This window comes from Sebastes umbrosus, chromosome 23 (genome assembly GCF_015220745.1).
Source record: "Sebastes umbrosus isolate fSebUmb1 chromosome 23, fSebUmb1.pri, whole genome shotgun sequence".
Lineage (NCBI taxonomy): Eukaryota > Metazoa > Chordata > Actinopteri > Perciformes > Sebastidae > Sebastes > Sebastes umbrosus.
The window spans coordinates 19,611,786-19,639,377 of record NC_051291.1 but is presented as its reverse complement, the minus strand read 5'-3'; the positions used below and the strand labels follow the sequence as shown (position 1 = coordinate 19,639,377).

General features: G+C 40.8%; 2 protein-coding genes and 1 long non-coding RNA gene across 12 annotated transcripts in view; 2 read left to right on the top strand and 1 right to left on the bottom strand.

Moving 5' to 3' along the window:
* ahcyl2b (adenosylhomocysteinase like 2b) overlaps window positions 1-10,234 on the top strand; it is a 53,356-nt gene extending 43,122 nt beyond the window's left edge. For 5 of the 6 annotated variants that reach the window (XM_037761065.1, XM_037761067.1, XM_037761069.1 and 2 more), the window contains exons 10-17: window positions 114-202; window positions 303-373; window positions 1,930-2,024; window positions 2,793-2,891; window positions 4,221-4,289; window positions 5,258-5,336; window positions 6,074-6,194; window positions 6,996-10,234. In XM_037761065.1, the coding sequence (XP_037616993.1) occupies window positions 114-202; window positions 303-373; window positions 1,930-2,024; window positions 2,793-2,891; window positions 4,221-4,289; window positions 5,258-5,336; window positions 6,074-6,194; window positions 6,996-7,002 (630 nt within the window). In that variant the 3' untranslated portion in view covers window positions 7,003-10,234. Of the gene's footprint in view, window positions 1-113; window positions 203-302; window positions 374-1,929; window positions 2,025-2,792; window positions 2,892-4,220; window positions 4,290-5,257; window positions 5,337-6,073; window positions 6,199-6,995 lie in introns of those variants that run through there. The other variant, XM_037761066.1, reaches the window with a different exon arrangement.
* LOC119483048 lies at window positions 9,733-13,751 on the bottom strand. Its single transcript, XR_005205599.1, has 2 exons — window positions 13,617-13,751; window positions 9,733-10,495 (listed from the first exon to the last, which is right to left on the bottom strand). It is a non-coding gene; the product is annotated as an uncharacterized LOC119483048 (long non-coding RNA).
* Window positions 13,752-13,802: 51 nt separating this feature from the next.
* The window catches only part of strip2 (striatin interacting protein 2), a 34,494-nt gene continuing 20,704 nt past the window's right edge, over window positions 13,803-27,592 (top strand). For 2 of the 5 annotated variants that reach the window (XM_037761063.1, XM_037761061.1), the window contains exons 1-3: window positions 13,803-14,050; window positions 21,407-21,476; window positions 23,896-23,970. In XM_037761063.1, the coding sequence (XP_037616991.1) occupies window positions 13,940-14,050; window positions 21,407-21,476; window positions 23,896-23,970 (256 nt within the window). In that variant the 5' untranslated portion in view covers window positions 13,803-13,939. Of the gene's footprint in view, window positions 14,051-21,406; window positions 21,477-23,895; window positions 23,986-27,592 lie in introns of all 5 variants that reach the window. The other 3 variants (XM_037761062.1, XM_037761060.1, XM_037761064.1) reach the window with 2 other exon arrangements.

The following is a 27,592-nucleotide window of genomic DNA, read 5'->3' as shown; positions in this document are numbered from 1 at the left end:
CTTTAAAACCAGCAAAGCATACAGGGAAGTCACAATCGCTAAAAAAAATTATTGTTAAATGGTTGAAACCTACTTTTGTACTGATTATAATATCCCATGTCTTTCATTCTCAGGTGGGAAAAGGCTGCTGTGCCGCCCTCAAAGCAATGGGCTCCATCGTCTACGTCACAGAGATCGACCCCATCTGTGCCTTGCAGGCCTGGTAAGACTCGGCTTGTTGAGCTTCTTATGGCTCCCCGCTGGGGTCGACGCATCATCAATCACATTAGTCTTATGCTCTTTATCTCTTTCTCCCGACACAGCATGGACGGCTTCAGGCTGGTGAAACTGAACGAAGTCATCAGACAAGTGGACATCGTCATCACCTGCACAGGTCGGGGTCCAGCCACTGTCGCTCTCTGTATTTTCTCTCATTCACTTTTGGCTGGCGAAGTTGAAGGGCATAAGGAACTTGTGTCAGTGTTCGTTCAGGATGACTGGACACGTTTTCAGTCGTTGTCATCAGTGTCTAACAGCCACTAATCAAGTTCTCAGCTCAGCAGCCAGGGAGTTGTCCCGAACACTTAATTGGAGCAGAGAATTACTTGTCTCTCTGCTTCATTACCTAATGCTGCTGGCAGGCCTGCAACAGAGGGCTCTCTTAAGGGTGACTGCAATTGAACAGAAAGGATAATAAGGTAGAAGAATTTTCCTAATAAAGTTACAAAGTGGTGCAAAATAAATAAAACAGGACAAGCATTAGCTCTAATAAGGTACTGGTAATATTGGTAGCTAGGTCAATTTATTAGAGCCCTCGCAGCAAAATTCAGAAAGCTGTAGTGAAATACGGGCAAAATTAGTTATCAGTTGATTTAAAAAGTAATGAACATCTTCCTCTCTGCTGCTGAAAAACCATGCATGAAATTATTCATATCCTTTGCAGCTATATTCAAGTCATCCTTCAGCGTGCTCCCCATTTACAAAACTGTAACTTTACCTATGCATATGTCTTAAAGATGCACTACACAGACAGGTCGAGCACTCCAAACTAAATCACATTTTCAGACTTAATTAACTATGCTAAATGGTGAGATAAGAAGTCATTAAAACCTAATTTTACAGAACTGGATATAGGATTTTAAACCGTCTCGAGTCCCTTTTCAACATGTCATTTAATTAAAACTTCAAATACACTCTACTCTCTTTCTTTGTGTATCTTTTATGTCTATTTTATAGGGCTGTCAATTGATTAAAAATATTTAATTGCAATTAATCATTTTTCTATCTGTTCAAAATGTACCTTACAGGGAGATTTGTTAAGTATTTAATACTCTTATCAACATGGGAGTGGACAAATATGCTGCTTTATGGAAATATATGTATATATGTATTATTGGAAATCAATTAACAACATAAAACAATGACAGATATTGTCCAGAAACCCTCACAGGTACTGCATTTAGCATAAACAATATGCTCAAATCATAACATGGCAAACTGCAGCCCAACAGGCAACAATAGCTGTCAGTGTGTCAGTGTGCTGACTTGACTGTGACTTGCCCCAAACTGCATGTGATTATCATAAAGTGGGAGATCAGAGGTCAAGGGACCCCTGGCCATGACAGTTTTTCCTTGCCAAAATTTAGACGAGCTAGTATGTAGACATGGTTGGTACCAGGTACTAGGTTTTTCTAGTTTCTTATGATACCAGTATCTTCACTCTAGCTCTAAAACTGAGGCCAGTACAACGTAAAAATCGCAAGTCGTGTTGATGCGCTAAAGAAATTAGTGGCGTTATAACTAATGTGTTAACACGTTATTATCACGTTAACTTTAACACCCCTAATATTTTACATTTTTGCTTTCTCACTGTTTTAACCTCTTGCTCTTTGTGCATTTGTCCTCGTCTTTCTTCCTCCTCTTCATCATCTCTCTCCCTCCCTCCATCAGGCAATAAGAACGTGGTGGTGAGAGAATACCTTGACCGCATGAAGAACGGCTGCATCGTCTGCAACATGGGACACTCCAACACCGAGATCGATGTGGTCAGTTACCAACTTGTATTGACTTTTGAAGTAACAAGAATAATAATAAAGAGTATACCAAGAGACATGATGGAAGATCAAACCATAATCAAGAGTCAGCAATACAGAAACAAAAGGAAAGCAGTTCTTGATAACATGTGACGGACAGTAAAATGCTGTAGTGGTCAGAATGAGGTCAGTAGACTTCAGCAAACGATGATCCATAACAATACGTCTAAAACTTAATTAAACTTTTTTTCCTCTGGGCAGTGTGGCTGATAAATCTGTTTTTAAGTATTAACATAATTTACTACTACGTTTTACCACTTTGGTCTTTCACAATCCCTTAATGAAGGTTATGATCCCACTGCTTTGTGTCATTGTTAGAACAGCTTAGTTCTGCAGTAAACAAGACGTTTAGGCTTTTTACTCCTGTGCTTATGCAGAGTGTCTTACAGCGAGTGCAGCATTAAAATACAATAAAATCATAATAGCAACCATTAATATAGATTCACCTGACCATAAAATGGTGAGACAGAAGCGCTAGAAGCGCTTTTTTTTTCAAGCAGACAGTAAATCGTGGAAGTAGTTCAGACACTAGAGGAAGTTGTGACTCACTTCTTAAAGGTCCTATCCTGGAAAAGACCGAGCACACTGAGTCAACTTCTGGCCCGTTATGATAGATGTGTGACAGCTCAGCCCGACAGAAATAAGAAATGTAAGAAGACGAATGGAAAAAAGTAATCACAAAAACAAATAATCACTCATGATGTTGTGCTCATCCTGTAGGCAAGCCTGCGGACTCCTGAACTGACCTGGGAGAGAGTGCGCTCTCAGGTGGACCACGTCATCTGGCCCGACGGCAAGAGGATAGTGCTGCTGGCTGAGGTACACACACTGGCACACATTCTTACTCAGAGGACTTTGAAAGAACACATCAGTAGAGGAACTTTAAATTCCTCTTTGAGGAACCTTTAAATTCCTCTTTGGATGTTTGTTATTATTTAGTTTCACCGATATGATGGGACTCAGATTTCATCAACAAATTGAGTTGTAGAAAACGAATGAGGGATCATACAGACACATACGTACACAGAAAGCCGGCATATGCACATTGCAGGTTGTGTATGTGTGTGTGTGTGCGTGTGTTACAAGCCGTGACAGAATGAGAGCAGTCTGTCACGGCCAGACAGACAACCTGCCAGCCCATCCATGTCTGTCTCTGCTGCTGTTTGATCTCCAGCAGGTTTCAGCCACATCAGTAATTGCGACTCCTCCGTCACCACTCTCTGTTCCATCAGTTCTCATCCAAAATAGAGTTTGTGTTCCAAAAAATATAATTTATTTAAATGAGTAATACATCATCTTAATATCATCATTCAGTATCTCTGAAATAAAGACCATTTTAGATTTTGTTTAAAGTTTAAAAAGATACTTTTTTCCGTCCTCTTTGTTTCATAACTTAGTTTTACAATGTAATACTATACACGCATATATTTATTCATACAAATACATGATCTAAGCTTAGCTGTATTGCTAAACCAGAGAGAGGGAGAAACGGGCCACGAAGACCAGTTTTGTCAGATGAGACAGTCTCGGCTGTGGAGGCTCTTTGTGTACAGTACTGAGGGGTCAAAACAGCACAATAAAGAAACTAAAGCTTCTTCTCCAATTAAAAACACACAATGTTAAAAGAGCATTAAGGCTAATTAAAGGTTTGATTAGTCATGTGATTTTTAGCGTGCACTGGACATTAAAACCTCATTAACGGTTTTAATTCTGCTTTTTTATCTCGCAACAACAATACAACCTTTCTCTTTTCCCCCTCCCTCCTTTCTGCGGTGTTTCAGTTTTACATACCAACTACCTCATTTTCTGCAACACTTGGGATCTCACAAATTATCTCTCTGCAATGCAGCATCTCAGACGCAGCAGCAACAGTTCAGTATTTTGGGTAAACAAATCATCTTTCTTAATACATGTTGCACAGCAGTAACTGTCAGAGAGAGGAGAGAGAAAACAAACAGTCGCTTATGAGATTTTAAAAGCAGGAACTTATTAGTATGGGATCTGAAATAGGTTTCTCTTTTCTAACACATACATCATCTCAGCCAGACTGCACATCCTGACACTTTGTTCTCTCAACTGCAAAGTTAAGAACCCGTGTGCTTTTCCCCTGTGTACTCTAACCTTGTACTGCTTTGTCTTCCTCCACAGGGACGTCTGCTGAACCTTAGCTGTTCCACTGTGCCCACCTTCGTGCTCTCCATCACCGCCACCACCCAGGTAAAACGGCAGATCAGTTTCTGTCTCATTCACATTGTTGTACACAATTTAGATTTGTATTTTTACTAGGACTGTCATGCGATTTAAAATATTTAATTGTGATTAATCGCATTATTGTCCATTGTTAATAGCGATTAATCGCACATATTTTCTGTTATAGACTGGAATTTTAATTCCTGTTTAAGTTTTGACCAATTTGTTGCTACTAGGGCTGTCAATCAATTAAAATATTTAATCACGATTAATCGGACATTTTTAATCTTTTCAAAATGATTTGTCAAGTATTTAATACTCTTATCAACATGGGAGTGGACAAATATGCTGCTTTATGCAAATGTATGTATATATTTATTATTGGAAATCAATTAACAACACAAAACAATGACAGATATTGTCCAGAAACCCTCATAGGTACTGCATTTAGCATAAGAAATATGCTCAAATCATAACATGGTAAACTGAAGCCCCAACAGACAGCAACAGCAGCTGTCAGTGTGTCAGTGTGCTGACTTGACTATGACTTGCCCCAAACTGCATGTGATTATCATAAAGTGGGCATGTCTGTAAAGGGGAGACTCGTGGGTACCCATAGAACCCATTTACATTCACATTTCTTAAGGTTAGAGGTCAAAGCACCCCTTTGAAAATGGCCTTGTCAGTTTTTCCCAAAATTGAGTGTAAGTTTGGAGCGTTATTTAACCTCCTTCGCGACAAGCTAGTATGACATGGTACCACTGGATTTCTTGGGTTTTCTTGTTTCATATGATACCAAACTGAGCCTGCTACAACTTAAAAATCGCAAATTGCGTTTATGCATTAAAGAAATTAGTGGCGTTAAATTTGACAGCCCTAATATTTTACATTTTGTACTTTGCTCTCACTTTATTTCTGTTTATCACTAATAAAGATGTCTATGCAAGAAGTTGTTTTTGTGTGTGTGTGAGTAACTCTTGTGTGTCTCTGCCCAGGCGCTGGCTCTGATAGAGCTGTACAATGCCCCAGAGGGACGCTACAAACAGGACGTTTACCTGCTGCCCAAGAAGATGGGTAAGATTTTTGTCAGTTCAGAATTGAAGGGAATAAAACTTGAACAAAGACTGCTGAATGCAAGAATACAAAAATACATAAAATAGAAGTATAAATGCTGATCAAACATAGCCAGATACCAGGCCAGGGAGACACAAAACAACCTTGTTTGGTACTTAAGTAGCCACCAAGCAGGAAGTGATTACAGAGAGTTTGTTCTTGCCCCGGCAGAGAGCCAGCAGGCATATTGCATTTATCTCAATAGACAACACCGTCTCATCTGTTCAGTCGTGAGTCGTCTCCTTTATCATTCACAGTAGAATGAATCCTGTGTGTATGTGTGCGTGTGCACAGCCCGAAGCATGTCTGCAGCGTGTGCCCGTCACATTTGTAAGCGTTCCCTCGGCGGGTTAGAGCAGAGCACATACATAGTAAAGAAACAACAGGGAGCCAAATGTAGGTCACGCTGTCAGTGACGGCTGCTGCTACCACGGCACACACTGACAGAAAGGATGATGGAGAGAAAGAAGGAAGCAATGAAAGGAAAAGCTGAGATGAGGAAAGAAATGAAGGAAGGAAAGACACAAAAGAAGGATGAGGAGAGGAAAGCAGATGAGGAGGAAGATGGAAGAAGGAAAAGAGAAATTGAGAGACGATAAATCCCTGAAGCCTCCCACTTCCTTTTCTCATTTGAATGATTAATCAACCACAGATGCCTGATGAATGTTAACATGTCCTTCCTCTCTCTTGCCCTCCAGATGAATATGTGGCCAGCCTACATCTTCCTACATTTGACGCACATCTCACAGAGCTGAGTGATGAGCAGGCCAAGTATCTGGGCTTGAACAAGAACGGCCCCTTCAAGCCAAACTACTATAGGTAAGGAAACAACTTCAACACATACCTGTAGTATGATAGTATAAGGGAAGAAACTATACGTGTTTCCATTCACATATTTTGATGTGCTTTTTGAAGTAACGCATTAGAAAATCTGTATGTCCATACTGGTATCGGAACTGGTAGTATGTGTAATTCTTGCCACTTCAAAAATGCTTGAGGTGGTTTTTGCCTTTTTCGAAAAAGAGTTGATGCGTTAAATGGATTATGGAAACGCCTTTGACCAATAAGTTCTGACATAGCGAACATGTAATTCACAAGACTGATCAACTGTTTCCGCTGTCTGCGTCTTCTCGGATTTTTCCATAACGCGCAAATGCTTGTCTGAGTCTCCGAACATCATGAACCATGGTCACTATTAGCTGACATGAAAGAACAATTAATACTTGCCCAATTCAAACAAATTCCTAAATACCCCTCTCCATTTTTACGCGAAAAATGGAGAGAGGTCTTTGGGAATTTGTTTGAATTTATTTCCGGTTCGCAACCTCTACTTCTTTACATTACATTCATTACAGCCTTGCGTAGCCTATAGCGCCAACTTCTGATGAAACTACGCTGTAGCTGAGTTTATTTGCTCCAATCCAGTGGATGGAAATGCACCTTTTTGCAACATTTAATTTCAGTTTGTTTAAAATTTGCTTGAAAATTGAATGGAACCACGGCTACTGTAACGTTTGAGTCTTGCACATACAGGATTGGGATTTGTTTTCAGGTTGTAGCAACACCTTTTATATCTACAGCAACTATCATACTCACTGCTTTCTCTTTTTTCTCCTTAAGGTATTAAACCAGGGTCAGGGTTGGACTGAAGAAATACAAATACTCCATGAATGGCACAGACTCATAGAGGGAGAGGAGGAGGAGGAGGATGAGGAGAACAGGAGGAAGGACGGACAGACAGAACAGTGAACACACCGGCTTTATATATGGGGGGGGGTAGGGGAGGAGCTCTGACTGAGCCTGAGGGGGAAGGGGGGGGTCGTGGCTTTCCCTGCGCTTATGGCAGCCGTTTTATTTATTCACACTCTGATATCATTAACTCTAAATCTGGAGCTGCTCCTGCCATTCGCCATTAGCTAGCTCCCCGACGTCTTCTCCTGGAAGATGTTTTACTTCCCTTCTTCTCGTCATTTCAACACCATTATTTCTTTCTCTTTAGATGCTCATTTGTGTGTCGAGTTGTATGTAAATCCTCCATCCTCCCTTCCCATTGCCAGATCTTTTATTGTTTAACTATTAAAGATGAAATTATTGTTGCTAAAAAGATATATACTATAGAAAAAAAACAACTTGATTTAAAAAAACAAACAAAAAAACAATCTGTATGAATGAAGATGACCGTTGAAGATTTAGCGACGGACACTTTTTTCCTGTCCTTTTTTTTTGTTGTCGTCTTTTCTTTTTCTACCTGTGATTTTCTCTTGTGTAATATTGCGAGGGCGGGGGTTAGACCTAATGGGCGGGGTTAGGTGGGATCTCAGGGTCCAATCATATCATGTCTTTTATTTGATCGTTTCATTGAGATTCACCGTTGTGTCTGTTTTTAAACATTTTTTTATGCGTTCTGTCCCTTCGGATCAGCCTGTAGTTTGTCACAACTCCTTTCTTAGTATGACTGGACGGTGGCCGGCTCTTCCCACCTGTCACTCAAAGCCACAGTGAAACCATCTCATTGGCTGCTTCTTTCTCGGCTTCCAGCTGCTCACGCGGCGCCAGTGTTGAAGTAATGAAAAGTATTTCAAGCTTGTGAGAGCTAACCTTTTTCATTTTGTCTCTTCCTTTTTACCACGAATGACTATACTGTATTAGAAGCATGGCAGGCTGTCAGATCATTACAAGGGGTATACTGTATATTTAGATATTTATATTGAAATTTAAGAATTTTCTATCTTTTTCTCTCCTGCGCCATCATTACTTTTGAAAAGAAATCAACATATGTCATAAAAAATAAGCAATTAAATGTTCTAATGATAAGTGTAATAAATGTACTTAAACCTTCACTTTGAATACTGTGACAGAAAATATTTACAGAGATACCAAATGAGCAGCAAGTCGCTACCTGGCCGGTACTTAAACAGATATCTTCAATCAGGTCCTCATTGGAAAGTATGGTGCTGTTAAGATTTACTGTACTTACCATACACAACTCTTTGGTACTCACAGATGCAGTCAATGGGTTCAGTTTAAACAATACAATCTGGGATCTGATTTCCATTATGATTTATTTTCTTTCCATCCAAGAAGCACATTTACCTTCTCTGCAAATTCATGTGCATTTGCTTGTAAAGGGATTTTTCACCTTTTTTTTTTTTTTTAAAGATCTCCAAACTTGGCGTGCTGTCCCTGATATATATTTTAGTTCCTGCCCCCCCTCCCCCCCTGAAAGGCTTAGATTCTACCGGTACAATGAGCTGCACAGTCATCATCCTCGGCAGCTCGTCCCCAGCTGACCTGACGGTGGAAATTAGAAAGTCCTGACAGTCATTTCACCTGACAGCCAAGTGCACCCCGCCGCTACTCCGGCTCTGCACCTGAACCAATCAGGTTCTCTGCTAACCTGCTGTGAGACGCTGCCAGCTCTACTCTCTCTGAGAGGGATCAAATGCTTAAACACACAAATATGGTAGCTCATTATCCAGGTCTGAGAATGTCCTGTACTGTATATGGAAAATTAATTTAATCAGTTTACAGATTTTGAACAAGAGGTAATAGCACAAAAATCTTTGTTTACCAGTTGAATACTTTGGCTCATTCAAAATACAAATATGCACAATTCATGCAATTTATGTCGTGACATTATGAGTAATATCATTACATGATATTTAATACCAACCAAAGTATTTAAAGGAATGTTTTTGAAATTTTGGGAAATATCCGTGAACATGTAAACCTCTCTAATGTTTATATGAGAAATATGCTGCTGGGAGCCATTAGCCAATTAGCATATGTTAGTATAAAGGTAACAAAATCCAACTAACAGCACCTTTAAATTAGGGTTTTTGTATTAATTAAACAAAACTGACATGTTAATCAGTGAGCTTTAAAGGTGCTTGTAGGTGGACTTTGTTACTTCAGGCTAGCTGTTTCCATCTGCTTCCAGTCTCTATGCTAAGCTAAGCTAACTAGCAGCTTGCCCCAGCTACATATTTAGCGTACAGACATGAGAGTGGGATTGATCTTCTCATGTAAGTCTCAACAAGAAACTGTATTTCTCAAAATGTCAAACTATTCCTTTTAAATTTGGTAAAAGCAAATTTAAGTCTAAAGAAATAGACATTTTAAAGGTGCGTAGGAACTTCTTAGATAAACCTAGCATACGCCCATATGCCGCCATGTAATGACAAGATCCTACACTGTGTCACGGCCCACACAACCTCAATGTCACTTTGTTCCCTGCCAATGTTTGTGCATTTCTCTGTCTCCTTGTGCTGTTGAGAATCCCCTCTTAAAGTAGTGTGACCTCTTGTCAGTGTAGCTCTTAAACCTGTCGTCTTGAGTCTTATTTTTCCCTTTTTTGTAAGTGTGAATGTGCGTTAAAAGAGTATGTTACCTCTTGAGAGAAAGCTGATTATAGATGATGACGTGTGTGTGTGCGTGTAAATGTCTTTCTGTGTCTGTACGCATCCTCTTTTTGTTGGCCATGGTTGCTTCGTTAAACCGCTGCCTCAGGATCCTAGCCTGTGCGTTAGGGAGAGAAACCATTTTTTGTTTTGTCAGCCGTAAGCTGACCAACAGACGGGTGGGCAGGGGAAGACACCAGCATCGTATATGTATATACATACTATATACAGATACGACAACCTTTAAAAGTATAGGACGGTAAAAGAAGAATCCACTCCTGTATTTATTGTTGTAAATCCTCATTCAGTGCAAACTGGCAAAATTCTCAAACATGTTTTAAGTTGTCTAATAAAGAAGAAAAACAACCTTGTTTAAATATTGCAAGTGATAATGGTAGATGATGAGCAATAATTTAAAACATTCTGTAATCTTAATGAATAAAGATGTAAAAATTGTAACCACTTTGTGTGCGTCTCCTTGATTTGACTCCTTTGCAACACATAATTAGGCACTTATGCAGGCGTTTGATGTGTGTTGTTCCGGTCTCTTTTCATATTTCTCAGTATAGTTGTGTTGATGTGACGTGTGTCGGGGGGGAAGGGGAGCCCATGTGTGCAGCTGCTGAGGTCTGTCACAGCCACAGTGATCTCATCTGAGCCAGCAGCGAACAGACAGAGACATCTCTGGCATCAACAGCTGGCTGTGATCCTTTATTTATTCTGGACACACAAATCAACATCACAGGATTAAATTTACAACAAACCAAACTAGGATTCAAAGATTTACAAATGTCAGCAGCATTTATTCTCTCAACGTTTCTGTTCCTTCCCCTTAAAAAACTAAAACCTTTTGAACAAAGTTTGACAAGAAATAACTTGGCAGAAACATATTTTGAGATATAAATAAAGTTGTCGAAAAGCTAATTTCCTCGTTCAAAGCCAGATCCAATTTAGTCAATCTTATCTGTAGACTTTTACACACTGGATTTTAGGGGAATATTTTGTATTTTATTACAAAGAGAATTCCTGCAAAAGCTTCACTACGATATCATTTAAAAGGGGCACTCCAAAAATATACAAGATCAATTTCCTCATGTCAAACTTCTGAGCCTGTGAATATAATTGTACAATGTCATCTGTGGATCTGGAGGAAATAACCTTGATGATGTCACCAGGGTTATTTCAGCTTGAAGAATACTAATTATAACGGAAAGCTTGCACCAGAAACTCGGGGGCATGGAGTTCAAAGGCTGTGGGCATTATGGGAATCGTATTCCAGCGTTTTTGGAGCTTTACCAGACTAAATGTCAGGATATCTTGGACCCTGGCACTTTGATTTTGACTCCCAAACTTTTTAAAAGTGCACTACTAAATTACTGGAATACTTCTTTAAAGTTAAAAATATATATATATATATATATATATATATATGTGTGCCACTTTTTTTCATGTAATAATAGTTAGGAAATGGTATTATCTTTCTTGCAAAATCCCTTTATCTTCTTAAAAAGCGGTATTGTTAATGGTTACCTCAAAATCACTAACAAACTGCAGAAATAACATTTTTAACAATCTGATCTTCTCTATGAAATGCAACTTTTCTCCCTTATTGATGTTCTGTTTTATTGGTTTACACTTTTTAATTATTATCCAAAGTATCTATGGATTTATAGCTTTGTCAGGCTTGAGTCTAAATTGATTCAACCCGCTGTGAATAATTATTTAATTATGAACTTGTCCCCCCGCCGTCCTGCCATGTGGTCACGTTCATGAAGCAGAAGCTCAAGCCTACGTTCAACTGTGCAATCCAATCATGTCACCTTAAGTGGTTTTTCACAGTAAAGGGGGGTTTGTGTGTGTGTTGGTTGGTAGTTGAGTGTTTGGCAACCTAAGCACCAACCCCCACCTCCACATATCAATAATTCACTTGCTCCTCTGAAGGGAGGGTGACGGGAGGTGAAGAGCCTGCAGGGGGGCCCTGCACCGCCACCTCCACCTCCACCTCCACCTCCTCCTCCATCTAGCTTTTAAACTGGAGGAGTCACACAAATTAAGAGGCAGACATGAACTGATCTGGACCCCTGACAGCAGATTGTATTACTTGACGTTTTATTACCAAGGAGAAAATGTTGTTTAATGTTAATTCAGTTTGACACAGCTGGTGGGAAACATCATCCATCACACAAAGCTAGTAGATTTTGGTTGTTGGTGTTTTTCTACCGGTTACCAAACTACAATATGTTGCCCGACCAAGCCAAAACACAGTAACCATAATATTACCTTTTTGAAAATTTGGAAGTGCTACAAAACATTTAAAAACTAAACCACAGTAACTGCACTCTGGCTATTTGAGGCTACTTGATGAGATCTTAGCAGAACCTGTTTTACACACTTTTTCATACCTCTTTCCTGTTTTTGAAAAATCATTTTTAGTAGTATCAGTAAGTGTCATCTCAGCCTCTGACTGCTGGAGGTCACGTGGTTAAGAGACCTTTTTATAACATATTCAAATGTATTAAATTACAGATTTATTACCAGACGCCACAGCATGTGGCTGGTATTGTTTTCACTTTGTGAGTCTGTCTGTGTGTCATCATGGCCAAATGTGGTCCTATTGGACAGCTACTGTGGCAGGAACTACCACAGAAATGGTTTTGCCAGGTGTTTATGTGTCTGTCTTTGGACAGATTTTTTCAACACAATAGTGTCACGAAACTTGTGAGTCGTGTGTAGTTGATATCAAAATGAAGGCCGAGTTCAAAGGTGGGTGTAGTCCGAGCAAGGGCGCCATAGGGGGTAGAAAGTGGGGAAGGGGCCATTGGCCACCTACTTTACGACCCTGGCCCTATTTGGTGTTGTGGCTGGTGTGATCTCATCACAAGACGGTCTCTAGTTTGAGTTTGTAGCAACATTGACATGCAAATAATTCATTTGTTTTTCATACAACTTTAAAGTTTTAATACTTTTTATTTTTGTTTATTTTTATGAAATAAAAAACTGTTTTCTGCATTTTCAGCAATAGCCATTCAATGTATTTGCATTCTGTAATTAACTCTCTGTATTTATCTCTGTTAGTGGCGGAGTCCGCCATTCAAGTTGCCTTCACAAATAGAAGGGATTCACAGGAAACGATGCATGTACTCCAGCTTTTGTAAGTTTAAAGGTCCCATATCATGCTCATTTTCAGGTTGATACTTGTATTTTGTGTTTCTACTAGAACATGTTTACATGCTGCAATGTTAAAAAAATATATATATATTTTCCTCATACTGTCTGCCTGAATATACCTGTATTTACTCTCTGTCTGAAAAGCTCTGTTTTAGTGCATTTCAACGAAATTGCAATGGAATTCCATTGCTAGGCAACAGTTTGGGTCCATGTTTACTTCCTGTCAGCTGATGTTATTTACATACGCTGAAACAGGAAATAAACTGTGACACATTAAAATGTTTACGTTTAAAACCGTGTAATGGTCTAAATATTGTATATTTGTGACATCACAAATGGACAGAAATCCTAGCAGCTTGTTTCAAACGCACAATTTCTGAATACGGGCTGTGTGTATTTCTCCATATATTGAGCGTTTTGATAGTTTAACAGTATTTATATAGCACTTAAACCTGCTTTTATAATGTAAAAGACATGAAAATCTCACTTTTTAAAATATGGGACCTTTAATATTAACATATTTACAGACCTTGAATGCACCTCCAGTGAAAATCAGGAATTAAAATGTTTGTGTGCTAGTCATGTTTACTTTTCGTCTATGCTTTCATAGCCCTATACACCTGTATATATCTTTCTAACCATTTTGCTATGAGGATGTTGATGTGTATTATACCTTTAGCATGTGACATCATTACCTCTCTACCTCAGTGCACTGACCCTGTGTAACACCACCTCGGTTCCTCTCCTGTGGTCAGCTGATGCTCCTCTCTGCTGTTGACTCTCTCTAACCCCGCCCTCTCGGGGCGCACAGGGACAGCGAACCAAACAGACAGCAGCAGGAGGAAGAGGGAGGAGGAGGAGGAGGAGATCCTCAACTTGGGCTCAGGAGGAGCCGGTGCTGCTCCTGGCGCGGTGCAGTCACACACAGCTCTCCACCGGACCGGTATGCGCTATCCGCGGAGGGAGAAGTGATCCTCACCGAGCCGACCGAGCAAGATGCAGGCGGAGGACATGGAGGTACCGATCATTAATAACCTTAACGATAACGGAGACAGACAGAGGCCGAAAGGGAAAGATGTGTTCAAGGATCAGCAGAAGGAGTCGGAGGTAAATTTGGGGAAGCGTTTGTGGACAGTCTGTTACAACCGATTATGGTTTAGTAGGAGGCACTGTGTGTGAGTGTCTGTCCATGTGTGTGTGTGTTGTTGCTGGGGAGCTTTCAGACCAGCTCAATGTCCTCTCCATGCACTGAGTCCATGTCCATGTCTGAATGTCCTCTCCATGCACTGAGTCCATGTCTGAATGTCCTCTCCATGCACTGAGTCCATGTCTGAATGTCCTCTCCATGCACTGAGTCCATGTCCATGTCTGAATGTCCTCTCCATGCACTGAGTCCATGTCCATGTCTGAATGTCCTCTCCATGCACTGAGTCCATGTCTGAATGTCCATGTCTGAATGTCCTCTCCATGCAATGAGTCCATGTCTGAATGTCCATGTCTGAATGTCCTCTCCATGCACTGAGTCCATGTCCATGTCTGAATGTCCTCTCCATGCACTGAGTCCATGTCTGAATGTCCTCTCCATGCACTGAGTCCATGTCTGAATGTCCTCTCCATGCACTGAGTCCATGTCCATGTCTGAATGTCCTCTCCATGCACTGAGTCCATGTCCATGTCTGAATGTCCTCTCCATGCAATGAGTCCATGTCTGAATGTCCTCTCCATGCAATGAGTCCATGTCTGAATGTCCTCTCCATGCACTGAGTCCATGTCTGAATGTCCATGTCTGAATGTCCTCTCCATGCACTGAGTCCATGTCTGAATGTCCATGTCTGAATGTCCTCTCCATGCAATGAGTCCATGTCTGAATGTCCATGTCTGAATGTCCTCTCCATGCACTGAGTCCATGTCCATGTCTGAATGTCCATGTCTGAATGTCCTCTCCATGCACTGAGTCCATGTCCATGTCTGAATGTCCTCTCCATGCACTGAGTCCATGTCCATGTCTGAATGTCCTCTCCATGCACTGAGTCCATGTCTGAATGTCCTCTCCATGCACTGAGTCCATGTCTTAGCTGGACAGCATGCAGGCAGGCAGAGAGGCAGGCAGGCAGACACCGAGGTGTTATTTTGGCAACGGGCTCCTATAAATAACCCAGCAGTGATCCTACAGTGGTGCTCAACGTGGAGAATGCAGGTGGTGAAATGAGACTGACTGCTGCTGTCAGGACCACCACTACCAAAACACAGCTGAATATTACTGTCATTCAATATTTATGGGGTTTTATCCTCTTGTAGGTGATTATTCCTTGAATCATAATATCCTTATCCCTCCTGGTTGACATTGACCTTCAGTTCATTGATTTGTTGACTAGAATTAAATACATTTTGATAGTCAATCATTAAGTTACCTACTAATGGTAAACATTTGCAGGTTAAGGCTTTACAGAATAGTTATCACATATCATTATAGATGGGGTTGTGACCAATTTAAGACTTGACTTTGACTTCTAGTAACCATGCTGGTAACATGTGATGGACATTGATCTTGTATTTTTAAGAGCCTGATTTGTTTATTGTACTGTACTGTACTTGAATTTAATTTAAGGCAGCAACTAACAATTTATTATGGATTAATCTGTTAACAATCTTCTCCATTCATCACTTAATCATTTTCTCCATAACACGATAGAAAATAGTGAGTAATGCACATTATATTTTCTCAGAGCCCGACGTGACTTATTTATATTGCTCATTTTACGTGACCAGCAGTTCAAAGCCCAAATTTAATATCATATATGACAAAAAAACAGCAAATCCTCACATTTGAGAATCTGGAACCATCAATTGTTTGTCATTTTTGCTTGAAAAATGACAGAAATTATCAAAATGTGAAAAAAAAATACTAAATTGATCAATAATAAAACTAGTTGTGAGTTGCAACCATACAAGATTTCCTTTTATCCAATCCTAGAGGCTGAGACGTACCAGCTTACAACCAGACTTGATGTGATTTTATGTGTTTGGAGCCAGTATCTGAAATATGGCCCAGTGAGTCTCCTCTGCTTCTCTGAACATGAAGGCTGCATGGCTCATGTTCAGTCTGATGATGACTGTTTTTAGTGCCGTGCAGCTATTATTCATCCCCTCATGAAAAAATGAGGAGATGTGTTTTCATTGCTGGGTTGCTCAGCCCAGATCCATCAGAGAAGTTAAGCAGTCAGAGCTGATGTCCAGTCACCACTGACGCGTGTGTTGTTGTTTGAGCACATTGAATGGTTTGGAGGGAATTAGAGCATATTCATCTCACAGCCGTTGGATTCTGGGTCGAGGGGTTGTGATGGTTTGGGGATGGGGGGGGTGGGTGGATGACATGGACGTTGAAAGCACCCAACGTCAAAGCCATATGCTGATGCTGATACTCCCTGGCTACTGCACTGTCCGTTAACCTCAAATCTGATTCACTCATGTATGTAAATCGTCCGTCGTTTGTGCCGGGTAGAGCAGTCGTCTCTCGTCTATGTGACATATGTCGGTAGGAGTGGGGGTGGCCCGTGCCTTGACATTGTGCCCAGTGTTTGCACACTGATGTGGTGCAGAGTGTGGGAGCACAGAAGCGGGTGCCAGTTTGGAGCGAGGACGGCGTTATCAGCTGGCGACAGAGAGAGGGGAGAGAGACTGGGAGGAGAGACAGTGATGAGGACTGGATGAGAAAATGAAGGAGAGAGAGAGGATGAGCAGCAGAAGCACAGAGAGAGACAGGCAGGGTTTTCCTGCGTTGATGCTCATGGGAATGAAAGAAACGAGCGGTCACTTCAGTTTCAGGGACAAGTCGAGTCCCTCTGCGCTGACAGTGGGCTCTTCACCAGATGGATGCTGGATGAGGCTGCTTGTTTGATTCATTAATTAAAGTAATTGACGTCAACGATAATAAATATGTGGAAGTCATTTATCAAGCAAAATTGTCAAACATTCTCTAGTTCCTGCTGCAGGATTTGCTGCTTTTTGCTGTTTTATATAGTTGCATATTGAATATCTTGAATTAATTTTGGTTAAAAGAGTTAAAGGGGCAGCAATTCAGTTGAGCTCTCATAATTTTTAGTCTGAGGTATGGGGGTCAAGCTTAAAAAATACTAGATCCTACATTTCCCATAATGCACCCATTAGTATCTTTTCATTCAACCCCTCTGTCTGGTAAATGTCCATGTCTTTCAAACTCTACGCACCCAGTTTGTAATGTAGAATTCTCCAAGTCCAAGCCAAGATAACTCTGATGACATCACCAGCGTTATTTTGTTAAGCTGGTGATGTCATCATTGTTTGTTATTTTGTTTAGGTTGAAAATGAATGAAAAATAATGGTATTATAGAAACAATATGGATGGATAAGAGCTGTGTTCAATGTGTTTAAGTTTGATGGTCTGTTGGTTGGACAAAACAGGAAATCTGAAGACGTCCCCCTTTGGCCTCTGGGAAATTGTGATGTTTTTTTTCACAAATGCCATTTTATAGACTGATCAAATGAAACACATGAGTCAATAATGAAAATAATCACTAGTCTCAGCCCTATTTGTTTTAACATACTGAACCATCAGACAGCAGGATGAATGGGGAGGGATTATGCAGTGACTAGTTGCCAATTAATTTCTGTCAATCAGTTGTATTTACTGTTGGGTAGTTTAATTTATAAGAAAAACCTCATATTCTATAAGCTCTTGCCATGAAAAGAAAAGACTTGAGTACCTCAAAGGTGTACTGAAGTACAGGGCAGCTGTGGCTCAGAGGGTAGAGCAGGTTGTCCACCAATCGGAAGGTCGGTGGTTCGATCCCCGGCTCAAGGTCACATGTCGATGTGTCCTTGAGCAAGACACTTAGCCCCAAATTGTGTAAATGAGTATTTAGATTAGATCAATGTTGGCATTTTAGCAGCCTCTGCCATCAGTGTATGTGTGTGAATGCTGACATGTAGTGTAAAGCGCTTTGAGTGAGTCCATTTACCTGAGTAAATGTACTTAGTTACATTGCATTAGGCAGGTAAATGGATGCTCACCTGTAAAATTACTTGTTAAACAAGTCCCTGATGGTAAATAGAATTTTCCGGCATTTGTTTGGTGTCTTGTGACAATTTTCAAACCCCTGCAGATACAGTAACTGACAGGTGGGACTATTACACTGTATACAGAACACCTCACTAAAAAAGGAAATGTAAGCCGGACGTCCTGTTCAAAGGACGCTATCAGTTTTCTATAGATTACAGAACAGACGGGCTCTGATTTTGCCTCTCATGTGTTTTTATGACTTTTGTGTTAAAAGACGAGCAGTGGATGAATGTTGCCGTTGGAATAGCCGCCTGCAGCACAGATGATATCACACAACTGTAATAATAGCTATTGCATATCTGAGGTCGGTCGTCATATGAAGCCACGGTGGCTGATGATAAAAGTGGGTCTTTTCTAGAGCTCGCTGATTGGCATTGATTACACAGTATCAGAATATTTTACATTGTATATGTATGTATGTTATAAATGGACTAATGATTACTGAGACTGGTGTCCCTACAGTAATTGGCCTCTTGCAGCTGGATCGATATTAAGCAGTTATGTACATGTCATAAACAACATAATGGTGATATTTATGTGTAGTGTAGGAAGCTGAAGGGACTGAAGAGGAGACTAAATATCATAATTTTAAGCGACATTATAGTGCTTTTAACTGCAAGGCCATCCTATACTTCCATCTTCTAAATGTACCAGGGGTATTTCAAGTTGGACGCCTCCAAAATAAAACGCCACTACAGTTGATTTCATGATGATTTTCAGAACTGGTTGGAGATTGTAAAAGTGAGGCAGCACCTGGTCACAAACACCCACAGGCTTCCCTCACTTGCACTCGAGAGTTGTGGGTCATTTTGTTGAATCATCTGTGCGCTCCCAAGTGATTCTCATTTCCTGGTTTACAAGTGCAGTAATGACATCAAATCTCATTGCTTCGGCTCGCTGTCATAAACAAACTGAAGGCTGACTGACGGCCTGTATATTTCAGCTGGTGCTGCCTTGGATGCTGCAGGTATTTATAGGATACGGTTACACGACAGCATGCACGGTTGTTTAACCCGGATAGCTGACTCAGAGCACATCCTTATTTACCGTCCTGGCCCTGGGGCACTTTTCACAGGGTTAAACAAATCTAACACTCGTAGCTTGGAGCCTCCCAGTGCTGCCGGGAGGGATTTTTTTTAAATTCTCATTAACATAAAATTAATCTTTAATCGTCCCTTTAGGGGAATTTCATCAGTTCACATCCTCGACCCAAAAAGATAAAGAGATAAAAACCAAGACTGTTTCAGTCACCCGGCTAATTCTCTTACTACTATTAAGCTTCTATTTGTCTCGGTCATTACTCATAAGAAGGTTACACTCAAGGTTCTTAACTCTCTGAGACCCACGATCCTGACCGACTTTACCGTCTTTAAGAGGCTGTAGCGGGTTTTAGAGCTAGAGTGAGGATACTGGTATCCTATGAAACTAGAAGACCATGCCAGGTTAGAGGGAGGGAGGCTAAATAACGCTCCAAAGTTAGGCTACATTTTGGTGAGGAAAAATTGGCATGGCCATTTTCAAAGGGGTTTCTTGACCTCTCACCTCAAAATATGTGAATGAAAATGGGTTCTATGGGTACCCACGAGTCTCCCCTTTACAGACATGTCCACTTTATGATAATCACATGCAGTTTGAGGCAAAAATTAAGTGTTTTGAATGCAGTATAAATGTGTTATTTTCGCCTATTCTAAAAACGTTGTGTTTGAATATTTCTGCATACTGGGGCATAAATTGGGTATCACTGTAAAGCTGAGACTCTTGTGTATCCAATGAGTCCAATTGTATTCATGTATGATGATTTTAATCCCCATAGTAGCCATTTCACACAGTGTGACTATTTTTTATACCTTACTGTATAAAATGACCTGTGGTGACCTCTAGGATAATCACAGCCTCATGAAACTTTATAACCACAAACTAGAGACCTAGAGCATTCAGAGGATGGATGGCTTTCCTAGCTAGATTGACAATAAGGGGGTTTCTGAGCAGTTTACACAACAGAAGTGCTCACCATCCAATCACCGAAAAATGCAATTCTTGCAGAAATCTCCAAATGTCAAAAGTTTTTGACACCAAATCACAGCATGGCTTTTTCTATGGTGTTCCTCAAGGTCTTGGTTTCTTAATGTGGTATTTTTGAGGGATTATTGATAATTTTTTATCAATTCTTGATTGGTAAAAAATGGTTAAATTTAGCACCAAATCTTTGTAACAAATGGTATCAACCCAAAATTTGCTGCAACAACTTATGAGACATAATAGAGCATGGGAATGATCATCAAATAATTCCATCATAATGTTTTATGCTCTTATACACTTTTACAATTTATTTTAATTAATTAATTAATTCATGTTTATTTCTGATGCATGTCTAGAACAACTTGACACACAGTGCTGAGCTGCATCTCAAATTAATCGTCAGGTTCCCAGCTTTAAGATGATGTACACCACTTCTATGTGACATCTATTGTTGACCTGCTATCTCCCCCATAAGACCACCTGTAGCCCCCTAAAGAAGACAAAAACAGGTCTATGTGGGTCTCATTGTATGCTTCTCTATTTTGGAGGGAATAATTCTTATACAGCGTTAAGAATCTGGGCCTCTAAAGCTCTAAAGTTATGAACTAGATGTGTGTGTGTTCATGGATCACATGCTCTTCATTCAAAATCCTGCAGATACCACTTTGTCAACAAGCTAAAAACAAGGCGTGTCTTTTTTGAGAGTTGATATTCTGGATAAACAATGTTGCAGCAAACATTTTTGCGATTGCACGTAGGCGGTGAGTGTGTTCATAGAAACGTGATGTGTGCAGTCTGTCTCGTGCTGATCACAGGTTTAAACTAAAGTCAGAGCCAAGAGAGACCCTCGACTGCATACAGGAGCTAATCTGCTCTGAAGCAAGGGGCCATGTTGACTCCTCTCTCCTCACTCCTTCCTCACTGCAGTTTACTGCATCTGGATCTTTGTTATGGAGAGCATCCTTTTACTGTTCAATCAGTCTGATCAAAGCTGTAGCTGTGTGTGTGTGGACATATAGAGCACCTGTAATTGTGAGTGAGATCTGAGAGGAAAAAAATGTAAATGACTAATCAACGCCGCCTGGATATCCAGCAGCCAATCAAAACTCCAAATGTACACATGATGAAACAAAACTGTGAACGAGCCTGAAGAGCGTGCGTGGGCGAATGTGTGCAGTTGAAGTGTGTGACCACAAATGGAGTAGTGTTTCAGTAGGTGTTGCAAATTGTGAATAGCCTGCAGTATGTTTGACGTGTGTGCGTGGGAGACGGGACATCTGTGATTTAGCTGAGCTCAGTGTCATACTATAATGTATACATGCTCATGTGTGTTTTGTTCTTCACAGAGCTCCATGGAGTCTCCCAACCTGGAGTTTGAGTACGGAGACACAGACGCACTGACTGCTGAGCTTTCAGGTAAGACTGGACTGACCAGCTACTAAACACCAAATGATTAGAAAATCAATCGTGATGTCCCCGATAACTGCAACAAAAGCTTGCACCACATTTACTTCTCTCATACAGTAGTCGCTGCATTCAGTGTACTTACTCTTTGCTAGAATGGTAAGAGTTGATGTGGTTAAATAATAAATGTATGTAGTCTCAGAAGAAGTGATTGTGCTTTCATATCTGCTACATGTTGTTCACTAAAAATTTGTTTTCCCATGCTGGGTGTATGTCATTTTCTTAGCCATTTTAGCAACAGGGCTGTAGTGATGGCGATGTCGGTCCACCACTTTGGTCCAGACTGAAATATCGCAACAACTATCAGATGGATTGTCATGAATTTTTGCACAGATATCCATGGTAACCGGGAGGACGAATCCCATTGACTTTGATGATCCCTTGACTTTTCCTCTAGCGCCACCGTCAGGTTGAAATCTTTCCAAAAGTTTATGACCAAATATCTGCAAAACTAATGACCTTTCCATCAGCCTGGCACATGTTGGCATGCTAACATGCTAAAACATAATGTAAAAATTATACCTGCATAGGACAGCATGCAACTTCCGGGTCTGAAAAGTGAAGCCAATGCAGAAGTGCCTTAAACTTTAAGCATTCTCTCTAATAGCCAGCAGGGGGCGACTCCTCTGGTTGCAAAAAGAAGTCTGATTGTATACAAGTCTATGAGGAAATTATCCTACTTCTCACTTGATTTATTACCTCAGTAAACATTGTAAACATGAGTTTATGGTCTCAATCTCTAGTTTCAAGTCTTCTTCAATACAGCATGATGTTCATTTAGTAAATTATGGTCCAATTTAGAGTCAGATAGACCATAAAGCAGGGGATGCTTTAGAGGGTGGCTATCTTGTGATTGACAGGTTGCTACCACGGCGTTGTCCGGTCTGGGTGTGTTCCGTGTTTTCGTCATAGAACTTTAACCCTTTCACAGAGTGTTTTCAGCTCATGAAAGTTGAAGTTTGGTCGCCTAAAAATGTCTTATTCAGCGTTCGCTTGTTCCCTCTCAACCCTCAACCCTCTCGTGTCACTTGTGGTTGCAAAAAAAAACCAAGATCGCGACGGTCAAAAACCACGATTGTGACGGCCAAAATGCCGAACTCGAGGCTTCAAAACGATCCGCAAACCATTGGGGGACTACGTCCACTTCTTATATACAGTATAAGGCATAGGATCAGCACTTTAGTATTGTTTTTTGTGAACATGTAGCTCATTGCACAACAGCGCTCATACAGTCTCACAGAGCCCTAGCAGGGCTTGAGACTCCTTTGAGCATAAATCTGGTTTGTCATGTGCCTTCATGCACACATCTGGCCCGGTTACTCGCTTGAATCTGTCCCGTTTGCACTTTCCATAGCTTTTATCCTTATTCTCTTCTCATGTCAAACTGAGTCAGACTTAACAGCTAAATTTATGAATGGTTGACACAAGATTTCTTTCACAGCATTCCCGCAGTAACACCGCTGGTTCTACTTAGCATACAGACTACAATGTGCTATTGATTGGAAAAATATAATGCTGCATCTGCATTCCTCAGGTTTTCTTCAGCTGTTTTATGTTACAGTGTTATTCACCAAAAACAAGACAATGAGCTGACACATGGCTGAAGGCACAGAACAAAATCTTCTTTTCCAGACATTGGACACATTGTATGACTAATGTTATGCGTAATCATAAGAACTATGATTATACATTCAGAACTACCGAATTGTTCCAGCATCTGTGTATCTGGTAACAGCTCGTGCGTGACTTGGAGCTTGAATTATAAACGCCCGAAGACGCATAAATGACAGAAGAAGTGAATTCAACGATGCTGATAGATGTTTCTGATTGTACTTCAGTACAATAGTTTATTTCAAGTGTATAATTCAGACTGAAAATGATTGTTCTCCCGGTAGATTGCGAGCGGCAGCTGAGCGTTAGTCACATTGGCAAACACACACACAAACAGACAGACAGTCACAGCGGCTTTTCTAGCGACGGCTCCTCGGGGTCGAGGAGCGACGACTGCTCTCAGAACAGGAGGAGAAGCATGGTGACGTGACGAGTCGTTAGACTGTGCATGAAAGACATGAGATCAGCACTGAGGAGACAGGAGCTTGTCTGTTTTGGTTATGTAAGGTAGCGCAGTTTACCTGCAGGAGTGTACCTGTCTCCTGTTTTTATTCGGTTTAGGGCTGCAACTAACCATTTGTTTCATTATCGATTACTCTGTTTTATTAAAACGTCCAAAAATTGTGGAAAAAAATACCAAGAAAAGCAGCAACTCCTCTCTTTGGAGAAGCTGTGACCAGAGAACGATTAGTTTTTGCTTGAAAATGATTTTGATTTATTGATCAATCTCTAATTCTGTTGCATCATCTTCTGTCCACAGAGCTCTACAGTTACACAGAGGAGCCAGAGTTTGCCCTGAACAGAGACTACTTTGAGGAGGACTTCAGGAGCCATGGTACTGTGTCCATGTGTGAGTGTGTGAGATTATTAAATCTATTAAATTTATAAGCTTTGCACATCCCTTAATGTGTTTAGATCACCTGTAGGGCAGGTGTGTCATGTGAAGAGTAAAAACTGAGTTGTCTGCAGCATGTTTGAGGCACAAAACGGTGTCACAGATGCCCTCACTGATATGGCAACAGCAAAGTAGGGTCCTGGCAAACCCACTGAATTCTACAGCCAGTCTTGTTGTTCATCACAGAGACATCGATGTCTCCTCCAACATCGCGACTTGCTGTTGACTGACAGAACGGGACGGAGTCCTTTTGTGTAGCTCTGAATGTCCCTGTTGGCCCCGGCTTAGTGCTTGAGTCCATAAGTGAGCTGGCGAAGGTTAACTAAACGAAATATTCTCAACACCGTACACACATGATCGAATGTGTGTTGAAGGGAATTGCAAGTGAAATGAATAAATAAGGGCTGTCAATCGAAATGTTTAATCGCGATTAATCGCAAATTAATTGCACATTTTTTCTTATCTGTTGGAAATGTACCTTAAAGGGAGATTTGTCAAGAATTTAATACACTTATCAACATGGGAGTGGACAAATATGTTGCTTTATGCAAATGTATGTATATATTTATTATTGGAAATCAATTAACAACATAAAACAATGACAAATATTGTCCAGAAACAAACAATCATGTCCTGAAATCATAACATGGCCAACTTCAGCCCAACAGACAACAACAGCTGTCAGTGTGTCAGTGTGCTGACTTGACTATGACTTGCCCCAAACTGCATGTGATTATCATAAAGTGGGCATGTCTGTAAAGGGGAGACTCGTGGGTACCCATAGAACCAATTTTCATTCACATATCTTGAGGTCAGAGGTCAAGGGACCCCTTTGAAAATGGCCATGGCAGTTTATCCTCGCCAATATTTAGTTTGGAGCGTTATTTAGTCTCCTTCCCGACAAGCTAGTATGACATGGTTGGTACCGATGGATTCCTTAGGTTTTTCTAGTTTCATATGATGCCAGTTTCTTCACTTTAACTTTAAAACTGAGCCCAATCGTGAAATCGCGAGTAGCGTTAATGCATCGAATACATTTGTGGCGTTAAAACTAATTTGCTTTAACGTGTTATTATCGCATTAACTTTGACAGCCCTAGAATAGAAGGATAAAGTAAATTATATTCACATTTCAGCGTTGGTCGGTTCCATAACATTCAGACTTCAGCTTATATATTTCTATCATTTTTCCTTCCACTGAAAAATTCCCATCAAGTCAAATTCTTTTTCCCAGGATTACAAAATTGTCCCTGTGATCATGAAACCGTTTCACTTCTCCAGTGCATTTTTGGACTTCACACTAAAAGCTGTAACAGGAGGTCAGTTCAGTTCAGTTTTCTCACCTCTGAAGTGCAACACAAGCCAGCGTTGCTCTTCGGTGTGCCGCTGTGGGTTTTTTTTAAGCCGACCTGTGTGAGGCGAGGGTGACCAGGCACATCAAAGCTCCGCTCCTTTAAGCTGTTCAAAGAATGAATATCCCCACAGATGGACATGGGAGGACCTATCCTAACCATGTGATTTAATATTTGGTTACCAAGAACAAAGCAGCTTTTCCAACATGAGTTACTGCCTGACAGGAGATTATGCATGAACACAATTTTTCTTTACCGGATATTTCTTGTGTAGAAATGATTTGATTCTAAGTGAAATATTCCAAAAAAAAGAGAGAATAAAGAATCTTAATTTCTTGTAATTGTCCCCCACATGGTGCTTATATTCGTTTGCAACGGAGGCACCACAGATATCACTTTGAGAATGAGCAAGAAGCCATAAAGGTCTCGAGCCGCTGTGGCATCTTTCCTTTCGGTCTAGAAAAAGAGCGAGACGTGCTTCATCCTCTTCATCTGTCACCTCCTCTCCGAGCTGAACGGTAATGAATAGCAGGATTAGAAGAGAGCTCCTCCGACTGCTGTTTTAGGGAGATAGAGCACAGAGCTGCCTCTCTGCATTACGGCCTTTTCATTAGCGTGTGTGTTCAGTCAGGGAGCGCTGTATGTTGTCAGAGGGTGGTTCTCCTCTTTGACTTGTGCTCTTTGTGTTTGTGTGTGTATATATATAACAGGACCACTGACAGTGTGCTCGTCAGTGTTTTCCACCATAAATTCCCATTCAGTCACTCACCTAAATCACTGTGATTATCACGACACGTCTAATTTAAGCTCTTCCCTGAAGAAGAAGGAAGCTTTTTTAGGGTCAGTGCTGAAATTAGAAAGCGTTTTTTGTTTTCCTGACTTGAGTAGACGGCGCTAGTCAGAGTATCTTAAGTAGAAGAAGCACTGAGCTCCGACGATCATGATGATGTTACGCTGCTTTAATGCCTATTACTGTCAGCGTAATCAAATGAAGAGTCTAAGAATAGAAGACTTATACTGTTAAAAAAAAATAGGCTTGAATCGTTGCCAGAGCAGGCCTGCATTTCAATTACTTGTAGTAGTAGCAGACTTTTTGTGTATATATACTGATGCAGTAGGCCTGAACACAATGTTAAAAACTAATGACAGTCAGACACATCAAAGCAGCAGTCAGTCTCTATATTCACACATACAACATGATTACGGGGAATATCCAGATCAAGGTAAACGTTTGAAATGATTTGCAGTCACCCGATTTCTCGAACACACTGAGTTTGAATAATTTAATACTGTACAGTATGTGAGATATGGGGGAGGAAGGCAGCAGATATGAGAAGTACAACATGACATGGAGAAAGTAAAGTACTCTCTGTTAAAGGAACAGCTTGTAACTTTTAGGAGGATCTATTGGCAGAAATTCTACAGTAGAACGGACAAACCAAACACTGTTAATTTTTCCTGCTTGGGCCGGAGTCGATATTGCCGCCGCTCTCTCTCTCTCTTGCTTCACCACTCACTTCCAACATATACACACACACACACACACACTGGCTCTGCTCCAAATGCCCTACGCTACTCTTACAACAACCGGCTCTAGAAAGCACCATTCACGTTTTCACGTCGGCCGCCGTAGTTCCCCTACACGCTTGGTCACACAGGAGAGGCTTCAGTTCACCGCTAGATACTGCCAGATCCTACACACTGCTCCTTTAAGCCACAATCACACAAGGCAGTTCTGCTGGTTACATTTTGTGCAACCAGACTGCTATAAAATAACCACAGATGTTGTTTTGATTAATGATTCTACACAGTTTCTTCTGCACATCAACAGGCGTATTTCCCAAACTGTCAGTGCGTCATGACGCGGATAATAATGCTCTAATAATAATAATAATAATAATAATGCGTTCTTTCTGATTCCACCCCGTGCCTAAGTGCGCCACAGGTGCGCCAAAGGGAGCCTGGCCCACGAAATTATAAAAAGTGGCACACTCCCAGCGCACTTGGCAAGGTGCACTGGCTGCACCGCTGGGTTCATGACTCACGAGCCTGCGGTGTCTTCTTGTACGCTCAGAGCAGCAGTAACCATAAAGAGGTTAATAAAAACAAACGCTCTGAGCAGAGAAAGTACTGACAGCTGCTGATTCTGAGGACAAGACGGGATGAACTATGAAGCATCATTAATAGCCTAACATGTTAAATAAAACAGCA